This window comes from Scardinius erythrophthalmus (genome assembly GCF_964197995.2).
Source record: "Scardinius erythrophthalmus genome assembly, chromosome: 18".
NCBI lineage: Eukaryota > Metazoa > Chordata > Actinopteri > Cypriniformes > Leuciscidae > Scardinius > Scardinius erythrophthalmus.
The window spans coordinates 20,713,743-20,731,412 of NC_138238.1; the positions used below are offsets into that span (position 1 = coordinate 20,713,743).

Consider the following 17,670-nt stretch of genomic DNA (forward strand, 5'->3'; position numbering starts at 1 on the left):
TCTCTCGACCTAGGTCGTGGAGACCATACTCCAATCTAGAGCTCCCTCCACGAGAAAACTGTATGCATTGAAATGGAAACTCTTCTCTGCCTGGTGCGGAGAACGCCAACTGAATCCTGTTATCTGCCCTGTTGGTACAGTACTTGATTATCTGCAAGACTGTTTCTCTGCTGGGTTATCTCCTTCCACCTTGAAGGTGTATATGGCGGCTATATCTGCTTACCACACTCCTCTGGGTGGTGCAACATTGGGGAGAGATCCTCTCGTTACTCGTTTTCTTCATGGCACCCCGAGGCTGAGGCCTGCACTGCGCAAAAGAGCACCGGCTTGGGATTTGGCTCCCTTCGAGCCCATTGAAGAGGTTTCAGAAAAGTTCCTTACACTAAAATTTTTATTTCTCATTGCGATTTCTTCTATCAAGAGAATTGGAGATTTGCAAGCCTTGTCGGTTGCTCCTTCATGCCTTGAATTTGCACCTGGTATGGTGAAAGCCTTTCACCATACCAGGCCTAGGCCGGGTTATATTCCTAAGGTCCCTACTAATGTTTCGGGCCCAGTCGTGCTGCAGGTCTTTTGTCCTCCACCTTTTATTACACCAGATCAGGAAAAAAATAATCTGCTGTGCCCTGTTCGAGCTTTGGATGCTTATGTTCACAGAGCTGCCCTGTGGCGTAATTCGGATCAACTATTTGTCTGTTCCGGGTCACCAAGAAAAGGTTACTCTGCTTCCAAGCAGATAATGAGCAAGTGGGTAGTCGAGGCTATCTCACTTGCTTATGAAGTGGCTGGTCAGCTTTCACCTTTGGCTGTCCAGGCCCATTCTGCTAGGAGTATGGCTGCCTCTAAGGCTTCATTATCTTGGGGTTTCCCTCCATGACATCTGTGATGTGGCAGGCTGGTCCTCACCGCATACACTGGTTAGATTTAATGATTTGGATCTTGGCTCCACTCCAGGATCTAGGGTGCTTGCTTCTTAGTGTGCGCAATGACTTCACACAGAACAGGCATTTGCTATTATGGCGTCGTGGGTATGGTGTTCCCAACGCGTCTCGACGCAGCATGAGTTCCCTTGAAAGGGAACGACTCAGGTTACGTATGTAACCCTGGTTCCGTGAGAGGGAATGAGACGCTTATAGTTTCCTGGTCGATGTCGTCACTCGCTTATGACGTCTCGTCTTTCCATTGGACTGATTATACACATGCTTCACGATGCAATCACGCAGGGGCGTTCCCACAACATCTCGACACAGCGTCCCGTTCCCTCTCAGGGAACCAGGGTTACATACGTAACCTTAGACATTCCCTTTCAGTGAATCTCGCGCTCCACCCCGCAGTGCGGGTATAAATAGGTGCACCATACCCACTTGGGTTGAGAGCCCACTCCACTAGGAGTATTAACTCTTCCTGGCAGCTGGCACAGGGTGCATCGCTGACAGATATCTGTAGAGCTGCGGGCTGGGCGACACCTAACACGTTCGCAAGGTTTTATAGCCTTCGTGTCGAGCCTGTATCCTCCCCAGTAATCACTTCCCATAGCCAGTAAACACCAGAGACCGGAGATAGAATCACGATTACCCCCCCCCCCCTTAAAAAACTGGATTTCATGGGGCCCTAAATTAAAAGATAGCTACTCTGTGGAATAGAGAAAAAATATACATGTTCATTCATTCTCAAGGTCTAACAAATATGTGGAAAGCATTTCCATCCTCATTAATGGTAAATTAATATTGTGATAAATATCTATATCGAATGATCTGGAAAAAAAATATTGTGATAATAAATTTTCCCATAACGCCCAGTTCTACCCGGAAGTATTTTCTCATAATTTAGTTAATGAAAACAAGCACTAGTTCACAACTCTTGTTGACCTTATTATTGGCAGCGGGCAGGCAGTCCTCCAGCCTCACTCCAAAAGCTTTTGGACCCGTTTTCTTTCCTTTTTTCATGATGTTAATGCCCCATGGTGCCTTAGTACTGTCATCTGTTAGAGTTGGAGAAAGAGATGAGACAGATCTGAAAGATGCAAATGCAGACCAGAAAGTGGGTAAAGGAGCAGGGCTTAGTGTCATGGTTCAGAGCGTTCACCTTTCCCTGGGGCTCGGTTCACACCTGACGTGTTTTCAGTTTTAGAGAGAAGAAAAGGTGGCATCATCCGATGAATCCTAGGAGAAGTGTCTAGCTTGTTGCCTGTTGGACTACAAAATGAAAGAGATAAGACTACCACACTCACCATTCTATAAGTATGATTAAGTAGGCAAGAGAATCACCTCTGTTTCCTATAATCATTCAGCTTCTTATTAATTAGAGCCTGTCTGGAGAAGCCCAGTTCCTGTTAGGGTTTAAAATATGTTAGAGTGAATTTACCATGCATTGCTGGCTACTAGCTGCTGTACTTTCATAGCAGTTTTTACAGTCATAGTTCTACAGTTTATTTTATTTAAATTAAGTTAAAAGCAGCAGGAAATCACTGTGATATAGAATCACAATTTTTATCTGTGTCTGCATTACAGTTATCATTTCTGTAGTTATAGTACATTGGGGCGAGCAGGACGAGGCCGAGGGCCGTGAGAGAGCGGCACGGTGCCGGTGGCGTGATTACTCTGATGAGCGACACCTGTGCGACGCACCGGTCTCGTATCTCTCACGGAGGAGCGGAAGCATAAAGGAGGAGAGACGACAGTGAAGAGCGAGAGAGGACAGGCCTGAATTTGTTGTGTTTTGTTTTATTTTATTGTGACAGCAGTCGTCCGTGAGGAGCTGCTGTCTTTTACTTTCGTTTTGTATTTGTATTATTTATATCATTAAATGTTTGAATGTTCGCCGGTTCCCACCTCCTTCTTCCCATAACATCTGAACTGCATTACATACATATTAATACTATGATGATGTCTGCAGCATAAATGATGTGATTACATTTCTGAATATTTTCTGTTTAATTTTGCTGTTACTTTTAGCTGCTGTTTTGTAATGTATATTTTCTAAGAACAGAGGTGCCTAAACTTTTTAATATAAAGGGCCAAAAACTTAAACTTATTTGAGGGTCGTGGGATGTATACAGCAGGTAAAATAATTATTGAAAATGTCACCATTTTAACATTATTACACATAACTTAATTTATAGACATCATGGTTTGATTTCTTTGCGTGTGGATTGCATGGGTTGTTACCAACATCTGGTGAACATTTCATGTAAATAGCACTTTTAGAGATACATTTACTGAGAAAAATTGTGACGTGTTCAATACTTATTTTACCCACAGTATATATATATTCAATGTAAAAAATGTAAAAATGCTTAAAAATATTTGATGTACTAAAAATGGTTAAGTTCACTTATATTGTTTTTTTTTTTACATTTCAATACAATAATAAAACAAAACAATGTTAAAATAAACATAAACTGGAAATAAAGATAAGCTTCAATGGCATGTTTTCTCCCCTCCTCTTGTGATATGGCATGGCAGGCCAAATCAAATGTTATTACTTTGGACCGCAGGCCCTGGTTTAAACATCTCTGTTAAAGGGTAACTAAACCCTAAACCAACTTTTTTTAGTTAATGATCTGTAAGAATGGGGCTTTATTAGTGCTTTTCATTGATTCAAGTCATTTTTTTGACATTTGTGTTGAAAGTATTTTAATTTTACTAAATAGGGTGTAAAAACGTCTGAGTGCTGCCCTCTTCAGGTTGAACAGTGGCTACTGCAGTTGAATTTTCCTATTGGAAGTTGTGTTACACTCTGATGTCAGAGGGTACCAGCTAACCACGCCCTTGCCTGCAGAGAGATATGTCTCAGATGCCCGCCCCCTCTCCACTGGGCTCTGCCTACTTTTCCAGCATTTTTCAAATATTGCCAGTGGGTGGAGTCAGGCTCTGACCAGGGGTTTAGTTACCCTTTAAAGAGGTTTTTTTTTTCAATACCCCCCCTCCCCCCTCCCCCTCCCCCTCCCCCCTCCCCCCTCCCCCCTCCCCCCTCCTCCCTCCTCCCTCCTCCCTCTCAACAAACCCCATTGTCTGTCTTGCTGTTCTCTCTGATGACTCTGATCCAACATAGCATGTCATCCCTGTCCTCCGCCTGCAGCAGGTACTCGCAGAAGTCCTGAGTAGTCAGTCGCAAGGTGTGTTTACGCTTTGTCTCACTGTATGCTATGTCAATCAAGCAGCCTCGAATGCTGATTGGCTGCTCATCTTCCCCTTGCCCATTGCCGTGACCTCCTGCCCCGGCTGCGTGAAGCACCACCTCCCGCTTATCCTTGTAGAGGAAAAGCGAATGGGAGCGCAACACACAGAAGACTCGTTTCCATGGCCGCATGCCACTGCCCACTTTCTAGATACAATACAATAACAGAGGTCTAAGGCTAGCCCACAGAAGTACTTGGAAATGAGTAATTAGACAGATGCATGAACTAGTGTCAGACCTTTCCCTTCTCAGTGAGAATCTGTTTATAATGCAGCCAGCCTTCTTTCCTGATATCAGTGACAGTGATGTTCCCCAGTTCAGAGGTGGAGTGACGTTTAGAGTGAGCTTCCTCTGCTGCTCGAAGGCTCTCTAGAGACTGGAAAAAAAACAAGACATTTTCGAAAAGACTCTTAAAGAAGTAGCCCATGATTTACTCACCCTCACGCCATCCTAGATGTATATAACTTTCTTCTTTCAGATGAATAAAATCTGAGTTCTATTAATAAACACCCTGATGCTTCCAAGCTTTGTAATGGCAGTGGATTGCAACCATTGCAACCATCAGACTGAAGCTCAAAAAAGTGCATCCATCCATTATATAAGAACTCCACAAGGCTCTCACGGCTAAAGGCCTTCTGAAGCAAAGCAATGAGTTTGTGTAAGAAAAATATTCATATTTAAAAAACAAACAAACATACTGATTGCAAGTCTACAGCGCAACTTATTCGAGTAATGCGGCGTGCTACTTCCGACGTCATAAGTTACGTAAGTTGTGCTTTATTTACGCAAATAGAGTTTGGCCGTTTGGCCGCAAGCTACAATTTTACATGGTAACGAGTTAAAGGTTGTATCAGCGATTTCAGGCCCAAACATAAATGATCACATTCATCTAATCTTTCCTAACGATCCGCTAGCTGCCTGCCCAATAAGCAGGTCGTCAAAAAAACGCGTCTCTGTAGGCAGCCTAGGCTCAGCCTAGGTTTCACCAACACTCAAAACCAAAATAAATAGTGTTCCAACCAATCACCGACAGGGGTGAGTGTTGTGAGGTTCTCTTACGAGAGGTCTCTCGTACTGCGTTAGATATCTAACGCTAGGGGAAAATCCTTTTTCCGCGAGATATTGAAGCCAAAAATTATCCTTAATTTTGTAATAATGCAAAACGCGTTGCGGCAGCATACAGACATAGGCGAGGCAGCTCGCGTGCCTATTGGTTGTTCTGCGGCAACTGCAGCAGCCTATCGAGCGAGGCCTGGCGTGACGCCAGACCCAATGAGGGTGCTTCGTGCCCGCTGCTTCACGTCCCGCCGAAACGGGCGTGGTCTAGGCCTATAAATACGCTCGCAGGCAGCTACCATCCGATTTTTTCATCCTTCAAGCGAAGCACACGCATCGCTGGAGCTGGAGAAGAAGCCGCGCCGTCTGAGAGAGAGCACCTTCAGTGGGACGAGTCACTGAAGTCGCTGGCCGCGCTGCCTTCCTTGCCTTCCTGCTGCGCTGTCCGGCGCTTATATCCTTTGCCTTTTCTCTGTACTCTGTGTGTGTGTGTGTCGCCGCCGCGGCACACATTCTAAAAGAACAGCATCTTTTTCAAGATGCCTTCCTGCGGCTCGTGCAGAGCCACACTCAGCGACGGGGACCGCCATGTTATCTGCGTTTCCTGCCTGGGTGAGGAACGTGCAGCTCTCGCGCTCGCTGATGGCGGATGCCCTCACTGCGAGCTGATGCCTATGGCGACTCTGAGGACTCGCCTGGCTTTCTTCACCGAGACTGCTCCCCCGCCCGCCGCGGTGTCGCGCCATAAAATGTTTCTGTGGCATTCTCTGCAGTTGACGATGCCAAGAACAGGGGATACCTTTCGCTGCCGCCGGTCGAAGAGGCGATAGCGGCCCACTTATGTCCGCCCTCCGCTGGACGGCGCGCTAAGCTGGCCCTACCCTCGAAAGCTTGCCGCACGACGTCAAGCCTGCTCCGCCGCGCTTTCTCCGCCGCCGGGCAAGCTGCGTCAGCACTGCACACCATGGCCACATTGCAGATCTTCCAGGCCGATCTCCTCAGAAAGCTGGATGAGAAAGGACCTGACGCGATCTGCGTGCCGGACCTAAGAAGCGCCACGGACCTCGCTCTCCGTGCCACTAAGTCCGGAGCACAGGCCATTGGACGGAGTATGGCCTCTCTCACTGTGACCGAGAGACACCTGTGGCTGACGCTCTCAGAAATGGCTGAGTCCGAGCGCACCGCGTTCCTCGACGCCCCGCTTTCTCCCGCTGGCCTCTTTGGATCCTCCGTCAAGGATTTCGCGGAGAGATTCGCAGAGGTACAGAAAGCGTCACAGGCTATGAAGCACTTCCTCCCGAAGCGCTCCAGCTCTGCAGCAGGCCGTCTGCACAGAGCTCACAGTCCCAGCCACCGTCCACTGCCGCCACTTCGCAGTGCCGCCAGGCCCGAAGCGCGAAGCCACGCTCCCGCTCATCCAGCCGCCGCCCCGCGATGCGTGGCCCGCGGCCTAGGATTGTGGTCAAGCCCGAGGCCCCGAAGTCGTCCTAGCACGCCTAGGAAAACGACGGTGTTCGAGTCCCGCTGCGGCCGGACTCCCACCAAAGTTATTCGCTCGTCCAGAAAATGTGACTGTTCCAGTGTTTTCTGCAGCCAACAAGCCGGTTCTGTCACCCGCTTGCCTGCACACAAATGCCGTTTTTACGGCTACCCAGATAAATCCCCAAGAGAGTGTATTTTCTGGTGTCCCGGCCACGGCCGATGGTGTCTCATGTGTAGTAAGAATGCCCACTGCCCAGTGCCCATCTCTACACACAAGCACAGCCTGTCACACAGGTCCCGCGCACATAAAATCGACTCAGATCGATTGCGCTTCAAACGTGGTAAATGTGCCCACTACCCAGTGCCCACAAACACCACGTCATGCATGTCTCACGGTTTCTGTAAAAACGAAACCAGCGTGCATTCGCTTCACTCAAGCGAACAACGCTTTCGGTGTGATAAATGTGCCCGCTGTCCCGCGCCCACATCCACACATAGACATGACAGTTCCCACGGGACTCGCCCAGCCCTCCCCCTCGCGGCTGACCGCCGCAGAGGAGTCGAGCGCGGGCAATCTGCCCGCTGTTATCAGCGCGCCCCATGCCTCAAATGTCACGAGCGCGACACTTGTGTTACAGCACACCGAAGCCTCCCCATCGCTCAGCAAATGGAGCGCGCTTCGTATTCAACCCCTAGCTATTCATGCAGACGCATGGGCAAAGCTGCCCGGGGTTTCGAAGTGGGTGCTGGACATTATAAAAAGAGGCTATTCGCTACAGTTTCGCCGACGCCCTCGCCGCTATGCGGCACGCGTTGAGACCACGGTAAAAGCAGAAGTAGCACATTTACTTCGAGCCGAAGTGGCGAAACTATTGAACAAAGGGGCCATAGAGCCTCTCTCTCAAGTTCAGAGCGAAGGAGGGCTATACAGCAGATACTTCCTGGTACCGAAGAAAGACGGGGTCTACATTTATAAGGTTTTACAACCTAGAGGTTCCCGCCCTGCAGGCCAGGCTGCTGTCGGTCTAGTTAACCAGTATTATCTGACCTGATGCTATCAGCTCGGAATGCTGCGTCTACTGAGCACAGCTCGGTGATCGACTGCGAAAAGCAGCAGCACAAGTTGTGCCTGGGCAAACTGTGTAAGACCCACATTTCCCCATCAGTTCAGGCCGTACCCCGCCCTGTCTGTATGATGGTATTCGCGTCTGAGCGACGCTGCCATATGTGGAAGAGTGTGGCTTCGCCCCTCCCCCTTCCCGGACTCCCTGTGAGTTCCCTGAGTGATTGTGCACTATATGAACCCCGGGTTTTCGCCCTTGGGTCTTTGGTGTCAGATCTCGGCATGCACAGCGTTTTGCATTGGGTCCCCTAGCGTTAGATATCTAACGCAGTACGAGAGACCTCTCGTAAGAGAACGTACTCGGTTACTAACGTAACCTCGGTTCTCTCTAGAAGAGGGAACGAGTACTGCGTTCCTTGCCGTGCATGCGCACGCTCTGGTTGCTTCTATGATGAAAAAAACGGATTGTAGCTGCCTGCGAGCGTATTTATAGGCCTAGACCACGCCCGTTTCGGCGGGACGTGATGCAACGGGTGCGAAGCACCCTCATTGGGTCTGGCGTCACGCCAGGCCTCGCTCGATAGGCTGCTGCAGTTGCCGCAGAACAGCCAATAGGCGCGCGAGCTGCCTCGCCTATGTCTGTATGCTGCCGCAACGCGTTTTGCATTATTACAAAATTAAGGATAATTTTTGGCTTCAAAATCTTGCGGAAAAAGGATTTTCCCCTAGCGTTAGATATCTAACGCAGTACTCGTTCCCTCTTCTAGAGAGAACCGAGGTTACGTTAGTAACCGAGTACGTTTTCGCGTGCAGCCGTCATAGGCAGCCATGCACGAGCGCAAAACCTCACAACACCCACCCCTGTCGGTGATTGGTTGGACCCACCCCTGTTGGTGACGCGTTTTTTTTAACGGCCTGCTTATGGGGCGGGCAGCTAGCGGATAGTTAGGAAAGATTAGATGAATGTGATCATTTATGTTTGGGCCTGAAATCGCTGATACAACCTTTAAATATGAATATTTTTCTTACACAAGCTCATCGCTTTGCTTCAGAAGGCCTATATTAACCCCCTGGAGCCATGTGGAGTTCTTATATAATTGATGGATGCACTTTTTTGAGCTTCAATCTGATGGTTGCAATGGTTGCAATCCACTGCCATTTCAAAGCTCGGACGCGTCAGGCTGTTTATTACTCTCAGATTGTATTAGTCTGAAAGAAGAAAGTCATATACACCTAGGATGGCTTGAGGGTGAGTAAATCATGGGCTAATTTTCATTTTAAAGTAAACTACTCCTTTAATGGATGAAGAATTACTGTAATTGAGGTTGGATAGAGAGAACTCACGCCATCTGTGAAAAAGCTTTTGACACGTTTTGGTAGTCTCCTGTAAAAAAAGAAAAAAACGAAAGAAAAAATTACAAAGAACAGACAAAACTTCATGCAGTAATTTGCATTTCAAATAATGTAACATCAGTTCCAGAAGAAATTGGGAGTGTGCCACAAACAGATACTGCGCGAAAATAAACACTGAGCACTGAAATATGAAAACCATATTTCCATATTTTGTTTTTGAGTGTGCTTTTAAAGAGATGAGACATCAAACAGCATATTATGAGCAATGTACAGTGGTTGTTCCAGAGGAACACAGAATGTCTCACACTCACAAGAAAACACGGCTGTCCTCCTTGAAGGTGTTCAGACCCTCGTCACATGACTTAGAGCGCTCCGTGGTAATGGCCAGCATATAGGAGGACCGACGGCTGTTTTTGAGATTGCCTTTAAAAAAGAACAAAAGAGAAGATAATGCACAAAAAAGAGAAAGAGTAGGTTACGATGGATGAGTAAGTGAAAAGATGAATACTAGGGCTGACCTAGTTTGATAAATCACACAAATATCATAATTCTACAACCTGCCCAATGCTTTCTTTGTCTATGTAATATATGCTAGACATTATGTGCAAAATGGTTTATATATGTATATGTATATATTGTTAAACGTTTAGTAAATCATCAGAAACTGTTTTTATTATAATGTTTAATGACTATTTTGAAAGCCAAATGACTGCACTCCCTTCACATTATGAGGTTTTATTTGAAGTTTAACATTGACAGCAACATTTAATAACCCACTTGTTATTATGGTGTTCATTTTGAAAAATGGAAATGCTTACATAAGAATATAACAGTGAAATGTTTTTCTTTAACTGAAATTTATTTTGCCATTACTTAAAGCTGCAGTCCGTAACTTTTTTGGGTTAAAACTGATCCAAAATAAATTTTTGAGCAAGTACATAACCAGCCAGTGTTCAAAACTATCTGCTTGCCTTAGCTCGATTCAAAACGGTAAGCTTGTAATAATGTTTTTAATTCCAGTGGTGCTGGTGGATTTCCGCGGGAAATTCGAGTATGTCTTTGCGTCATTACGCCACATCTGTACACATAAAGAGGGTGTCTCGGGTAGTAGGCTATATTGCGTGTGAGGATGTTGGAGGTGGAGATTTATAGCCTTTTCTCACAGCACTTGATATAATTAAACTTATCAATTTGATGGCGGATCCAGAAAGGTTCAAACGACAATCACCAGTGACAACTGGAGAAGGTGGACAACTGATTTGAAAGGTGGTGTGAGGGGGTTCAAAACGGACGCAGAGACAGCTTTTTTTCTGCTGGACAGGTAAGACATAAGTGATTGTTAGATTTAATAAGCGCAATTTACTGCAATGTTTTTTTTTCCCTTAGTTGGTCAGAACAAAAGTGGATGTTACTTACTTGTTTAGATGACATTTTTCTGTGAAAATTCTTATGTTGGTCATACTTCCAAAAAGTAGAATCTGTGATTCCAAATGACAGTATCCACACCGGTGTGGTGACTGACACCCGCACATTCTCCTCAAAACATTGGATTCATCCGTGCTGTGCCATGCCGAGCCAAGCTGAGGCACAACCCACATAAAGTAGATAATTCCGCGAATAACTGCAATTGGAGATTTCGAACAGAAATGGCGAAAAAGAGGAAAAACTACGGACTGCAGCTTTAATATAATGAAATTTATCATAGAGCATAGTAATTATAAAGATATTATTGATGTGACCAATTAATGATTAACTGTTACATCCCTAATGAATAAATTAATGAATTGTATAAATTAAAAATAATTACCTAATACGAGTATGAAGGCTGTGAACTTGTAGATAACTTACCAACCATTAGTAATAAAAAAATAAAACAATAAAAATCTTAATAGCTGGTAAAATTGGGGGGCCTGTGTTGATGACAGATGTAAAATAGAGGAAAAAAAATATGGATGTTAGAGACACTGAGTGGCATTGACAGTAGACAGATAAAGAGACATATTTAAAGGAGGTTAAATATGTACTATATTGAAACCGAGGCAACAGGGTTATAGGTGGTGTGATCGATGCTGAGGAAAGAAAAATACAAATAAGATTCATGATGAAAGATAGAGATGTTTACATGACAGTTATAAATGACATATAAAGTTGCTATTGGATAGACCATAGACTGTAAAAAAAAGATGGACGACGCCCCTTCGCTCTCTTCCATTGGTGAGAACTGAAGCCGCCAGTGTCCCGATATGGCGCTGACATCTTGGAACTTGAGTCTGCGCAGTAGCGATCTCGGGACCAGACCTGCGCAGTAGTGAGCAGGAAGTAAAGCCGCGAAATCAATGCTCCGCCTTCACTCTCGCAGAATTCACTCTTGCAGAATGCACTCTCCCTGAGTGCACTTTTTTAAAAATTTATTGCAGTACGACAAGAGGCTTGTTAAAATAAAGTAAATACAATCTCCTCAGTTCTCCGAAGATCCCGAAAAAAATGTCGTTTGTGCTTCAGTGACTACTTCGCTCAGAGAACCTGTCAATCACAGCTGTCAATCATGACGTTACACCACCGTTTTTATAGCATCACGTAACTAACTAAAAACAAACTTATTTTAAAAACAGACATTTGAACTTACATCAGCGTGATAAAAAACGACAGCAAATGAAAGAAACCACCTTTGGAAAAAAGATATTTGAAGTGTAATTTAATTGTTTAGTTGGTCTCACTTCCCGTTGAATAACACGGGGAGGCGGGGCTTATGACCTATACTAGGACCAGTCACCGGGGGGTGATCGAGTCGTTTTGGCTTCACTTTTCAGGGATTGTGCAGCACGCTTTGGATAGACTGATGATTATCAGTGTCAACAGAGAGGGAGGCAGGAATAATTGAGACAGTGTGACAGTTAGATAAACTGGACAGGCACCTGGCAGATAGAAGAAACGGATCAATATGGTGACACCAAAAGACTATAAACATGCACAAGTGCTAGAAAACCAACTAAGATGAAGTGCTCAGATAGAGGAACAATAGAGGTCACTGTGAATGGAGCTGGATTTGGGGTGGTGGACAACTCACTGCAGTCTGTGTAGAAAAGGCTGGTAAGGGGGGAGGTGAGTATTTGACAGACAGGGCTGGTGGTGTGGGCAGATGCCTGGCACAAGCTGCTGGACGCCACGGAGGACGCTGGCACATGGCGAGCACACAGGTCTACACTGGGACTGGTGGGCTCATCTATCAGAGGAGGTGAATGTTAGAGGGGTGAGAGAGGTTTTATGGGGTATGCTGGAAAGGGTAGGTTGCTCCACTGACAAAAATCTTTTAGTCTTAGAATGAAGAATAGAATGAGGCATTTATATAGCGCTTTCATATGTACTACTGTAAACCCAAAGCGCTTTACAATCATGTCAGGGGATCTCTCCTCAACCACCACCAGTGTGCAGCATCCACTTGGATGATACGACGGCAGCCGGCAGTCTTCTTAAGTTAACCATGAATTAATGGTTCTAGTATGGATAAAGTAATTTGTGGCAAGAACAATTCTAAAACCTGACCCAAAGTATATTAAATCTGTTTTTTTTTTTTGCTTTTTTTTTTGCTGATTGTGGTGGGAAATCTATATACAGGTGCTGGTCATAAAATTAGAATATCATAAAAAAGTTGATTTATTTCAAGAATTCAACTTAACAGGTGAAACTAATATATTATATAGACTCATTACATGCAAAGTGAGATATTTCAAACCTTTATTTGTTATAATTTTGATGATTATGGCTTACAGCTTACGAAACCCACAAAATCAAAATCCCAGAAAATTTGAATATTACATGAAATCACACAGTAATTACACAGTGATACCATGGTCATTGAACCAGGTTTAGGTTCTTTTGGCAGTGTGGGCAGGTGCAAATCCTGCTGGAAAATGAAGGAAGCATGAAGTGCTCTTAACATGTCCTGGTAGACGGCTGCGTTGACTCTGGATTTAATAAAGCACAGTGGATCAAAGTCCTCTTTTCTGATGAGAGCAAATTTTGCATCTCATTTGGAAACCAAGTCCCAGAGTCTGGAGGAAGAATGGAGAGGCACACAATCCAAGATGCTTGAAGTCCAGTGTGAAGTTTCCACAGTCTGTGTTGGTTTGGGGAGCCATGTCATCGGCTGGTGTTGGTCCACTGTGCTGTCCACTCAACGCAGCCATCTACCAGGACATTTCCAGAGCACTTCATGCTTCCTTCAGCAGACAAGCTTTATGGAGATGCTTCCTTCATTTTCCAGCAGGATTTGCACCTGCCAACACTGCCAAAAGAACCAACACCTGGTTCAATGACCATGGTATCACTGTGTAATTACTGTGTGATTTCATGTAATATTCTAATTTTCTGGGATTTTGATTTCATGGGTTTCATAAGCTGTAAGCCATAATCATCAAAATTATAACAAATAAAGGCTTGAAATATCTCACTTTGCATGTAATGAGTCTATATAATATATTAGTTTCACCTGTTAAGTTGAATTCTTGAAATAAATCAACTTTTTGATGATATTCTAATTTTATGACCAGCACCTGTATATAGATCGGAATAGAAGATATGCTCATGAGGTCACATTAGACGGAAGTCACTGTGGTTACAGCCACTGAGTGGCAGAGTTAGTGTTCTGCTTGAAAAAACAAACATTTAAAATGAGAAAAAGATATGTTGTGTGATAGACAGTACAAGAAAAATTAGCTATCTTTTTACAGAAAACCGAAAGCTACAGAAAAATGGAAGCAAATGGATCCCTGCCATTCACAGAAACAAGTGGAATCTTGGAAAACAAACATGGATTTGTATTTGCCATTTTGTGTCATGTATGTAGCCTGGCTAACGTCAGACCTCTTTCTCATTGAGACGTGGTCTGGGAACCACATGTTCATTTTCTCGTATTTGAGGCGTGGTTTACGAATGCCCAGGGCCGTTTATTGGGCGCTACGAATGTCTATCAAATGCGCCTGTACGTAGCTCATACGTACGTAACGACAGAAATTCGACGAGGAAGAAGACGATGGCTGAAGAAGACTAAACTACTTTGCTGCCATGTTGGATCCATAGATAAAAACAAACTGCTTCGGTGTATCGCATAGACGTCGTCATCGTCTTGCTGCTCCCTCCCCGTTCTGTGATTGGTCCCCTCGCTGAGGCGAAAATCTGGTCCATGGTATCCAGGCTGCCTAGCAGCGTGAATAAAATCGCACTGCGCTCAAGGCAGCATGGGGAAACCCAGGCTATCATGTATGTTAAATTTTAGAGTAAAATTATACCCTATATTATATATTGTATTGACTACTCATCATTTCAATATTTTACTTCTTATTTTATGTGTAGCTGTTAAGTTTTTGTCAGCATTTATTAAATCTATTACCTTGGGTTCTACAAAGGGGGGTGGTTAGATAGGGTTAACCAAGACAAACCCAGTTCCATTTTGAAGGAAATCAAGCATAGCATCAGTTCTGGTAGGTCAAGTTAGTCAAGCTCGCATCAGCTGACTCTCAGCTGATCCATGTCTACCTATAGGAATATGACGCCTATCACTGTATACATATATAAGCTCCTTCAGTATTATCAGCAGCTATTGCATTTCTCAGGAGCTAATTACCCTCCTCCATCCCCAGCTCCTCCTCTCGTCAGTCAGGATTTGGCATTCTGATTCCCCTTGAATCAGAATAAATTCTCTAATTATGTTGTACTTTAAAATCTTGAATTAATGATATCTGCAATAAATTCATGCTGGTCCTGTTCTGTTTACCCTAAGGGGGGTTATTGCTGCTCTCCCTGCTCTTATCCATGCTAGGCTGCATGGATTTGCAGGGAGTTCTTGCCCAGAACAGAACTATACTGCCAATCCAAACTGTATGATAACTGTCAATCGTATTCGACGATAGTGGTCCTGACAGAACTTAACGTTAAGTCATGGTGTTGATAATATGGGAATGCTTACAGCGTGCACCATTAACTGAAGCTTGTGTGAAATTATGGCAATTCTATTGACCGACCAAGGGTCTGGTGACATAGCGTGATGCATCATCAAGACAATATAATGGTGCCTGCATTAAACGTCATCAGCCTCTTTGTCCTCAGGAATCCGCATATCTTTATGTTCGCGTGATAGTTTGTCATATTGTTTGTCTGATTTTGTTATTAGACTAGATTGGCAAGCAAGCAGTTTAAAAGATTGTACGTCACAGTGCCGATGTCCCAATCTCTGCTCAGTGATGCTGTCGGAGTGTGGAACTCAACCCCCCTCTTAAGAGGATATTGGGACATGAAGGTTGCTATGGCAGTCAGCCCCCTAGACAGTGTTGGACATTCACCTCTCAATTAAGTCCCCAAATTAATGTGTTCAGTTTGTAAATGACCGCCTAAATATATGTGGGTCACTTTACATTTTTTCATGCAACATTGTGTATTTACATTAACAGGAAGTAGTGTATGGTAGTCAGTAGTCACGTTGCAGCGGAAGGAAGAGCAACTCGTGTTTCTCCACATGGCGTGGAGATGAAGTGTTTTATGTTTAATTTTCTAAGTACCCCTTTGGCAAGTGGAGCTAGGTACGCAGTGTTGATATTTCTTTTGTGTTTATTTCTGAGTAAGATGCGTTTGTTTGTTGCATGGTGTTGTTGGTCGTTGAGCTCTGTTTACTGATTGTTTCAGGTTTTCTTATCTATTTTAATGTCCTTTGTTGTATATATGTATATTCATAAATATGCATTTATTTCATCATGCCCTTTTTTGTGTATATTCATAGTATAAATTACATTTGTAATTTCTTTGTGTAGTTTCACGGTTCTTCAAGAACTTAAAAGTAATGCTTAATAGTGCTCATGATGCGCTATTAAAAGAGAATGCACCCATCAGAAACTGCACCCATTTGGAAACGAATGGGCAGCTATACAGTTGTTCCCTTCCAGTGAGCTGTTTCAGGGCTGATACAACAGTTCATAACAGAGCTATGTGGAGTTAAGAGAGGATTATAAAGTCTTTTTTAGAAAACATCTAGGTTACGACTGTAACCTCTGTTCCCTGAGAACAGGGAATGAGACACTGCGTCGATGACACTATGGGGAATGCCCTCCACGTGAACCGGTGTCTGAAAAGCTATCCAATCACGGCAATCGAATTTGACCGGCGATAGCCTGTGGCGTTACTACTAGCGCAACCCGGAAGTATAAAAGGGGCGCCTAGAGAACATGTCATCCACTTTCGTCTGAAGGGACTGTTCAGCAGGCATCCCTGAGGCATGGCTAACGACGCAGTGTCTCGTTCCCTGTTCTCAGGGAACAGAGGTTACAGTCAAAACCTAGACATTCCCTTTCGAAAGAGAACTCGCACTGCATTGATGACGCTATGGGGAATGATGTACAATGTTAAACCTGAAATGCCAAGAAATCACTCCCCCTTTGGGTCACATACAGGCTGTCAGTGACATTATTCCCTACAGTTACTGCCCAAGCTATAAGCCTCAAAGAGGCATCCAAACAAGTAAGTCAAGTCAAGTCATGTCATCTTCATTTATATAGCGCTTTTAACAATGTAGATTGTTCCAAAGCAGCTTTACATTGATAATAGGAAATTAAAGTAACAGAGATTGTTTTGGTTTTATAGCAGCTCTAGAATAAAGTTATTGTCCAGCAAAAGTTAGTTTGATTGATTCACTTCCGTCACAACGATCATTAGTTATTAACCCTCTGGGGTCTGAGGGGTTTTTGGGGTCCTTGAGATGTTCTGACATGCCCTGACATTTGTGCTTTTTTCAGTTGCTTATAAACAAATTAATGGCAAAGGTGTAAATTCACTCTATTTAGCACAAACAGGGCTACCATAATATGTGAACAACTTGCATGTACATGTTTGTATTTTTGATAGAATAATGTTTATGCATGGTTTTTTCAAAAACAAAAAACTAAAGTTTCTGAAATAAGGCCATAAAACACATTCTAAATATATGTAAATGAGACTTTTGACTAATGGATGACGTTGCCTAGAATTTTTTCTTCAAAATTATGTGAAAATCATCCTGCCTAATCATTCACATAACACAATACATTGATTTAAATCTTGTAAAACACTTTTTGTTTGGAAAGGCCATATGCGGGTGGGCGTGATTCACACCTGCGGAGTCAATGGGGCCCGCATAATGAGGCTGCATACGTAATGAGCCTTTCATTCAGGTGTGTGACTGAGCCACAAGAATGCAAGGACAATATATAACTGGTTTGTTGTTTTTTCCACAAATTTTGCTTGCAAATTGTACAATATCCAAGGTAAACATTTCTAGTAATTGTGCAGTTAATTGTTCTCATACTGTATTTTCAGATTTGGAATATATTCTCTTCCCAAATGTGTCACTAATAAAGCATAATAAAATTATTTAAAGAGAAGGCTTATAATGACCTTTTAAGATTTTGTTTACATCTATCCTTATATATATATATATATATATATATATATATATATATATATATATATATATATATATATATATATATATATATATATATATATATATATAT

The 17,670-nt window shown here is 43.7% G+C and overlaps 1 protein-coding gene across 1 annotated transcript in view; it reads right to left on the reverse strand.

Moving 5' to 3' along the window:
- The window catches only part of arhgap23b (Rho GTPase activating protein 23b), a gene marked incomplete at both ends in the record, with an annotated part of 96,217 nt that overhangs the window by 54,301 nt on the left and 24,246 nt on the right, over positions 1-17,670 (reverse strand). Inside the window, 8 exon segments of the mRNA XM_081391947.1 lie at positions 1,869-1,981; positions 2,086-2,195; positions 2,268-2,329; positions 4,006-4,326; positions 4,418-4,555; positions 9,125-9,164; positions 9,445-9,556; positions 12,201-12,356. Of these exon segments, the coding sequence (XP_081248073.1) occupies positions 1,869-1,981; positions 2,086-2,195; positions 2,268-2,329; positions 4,006-4,326; positions 4,418-4,555; positions 9,125-9,164; positions 9,445-9,556; positions 12,201-12,356 (1,052 nt within the window).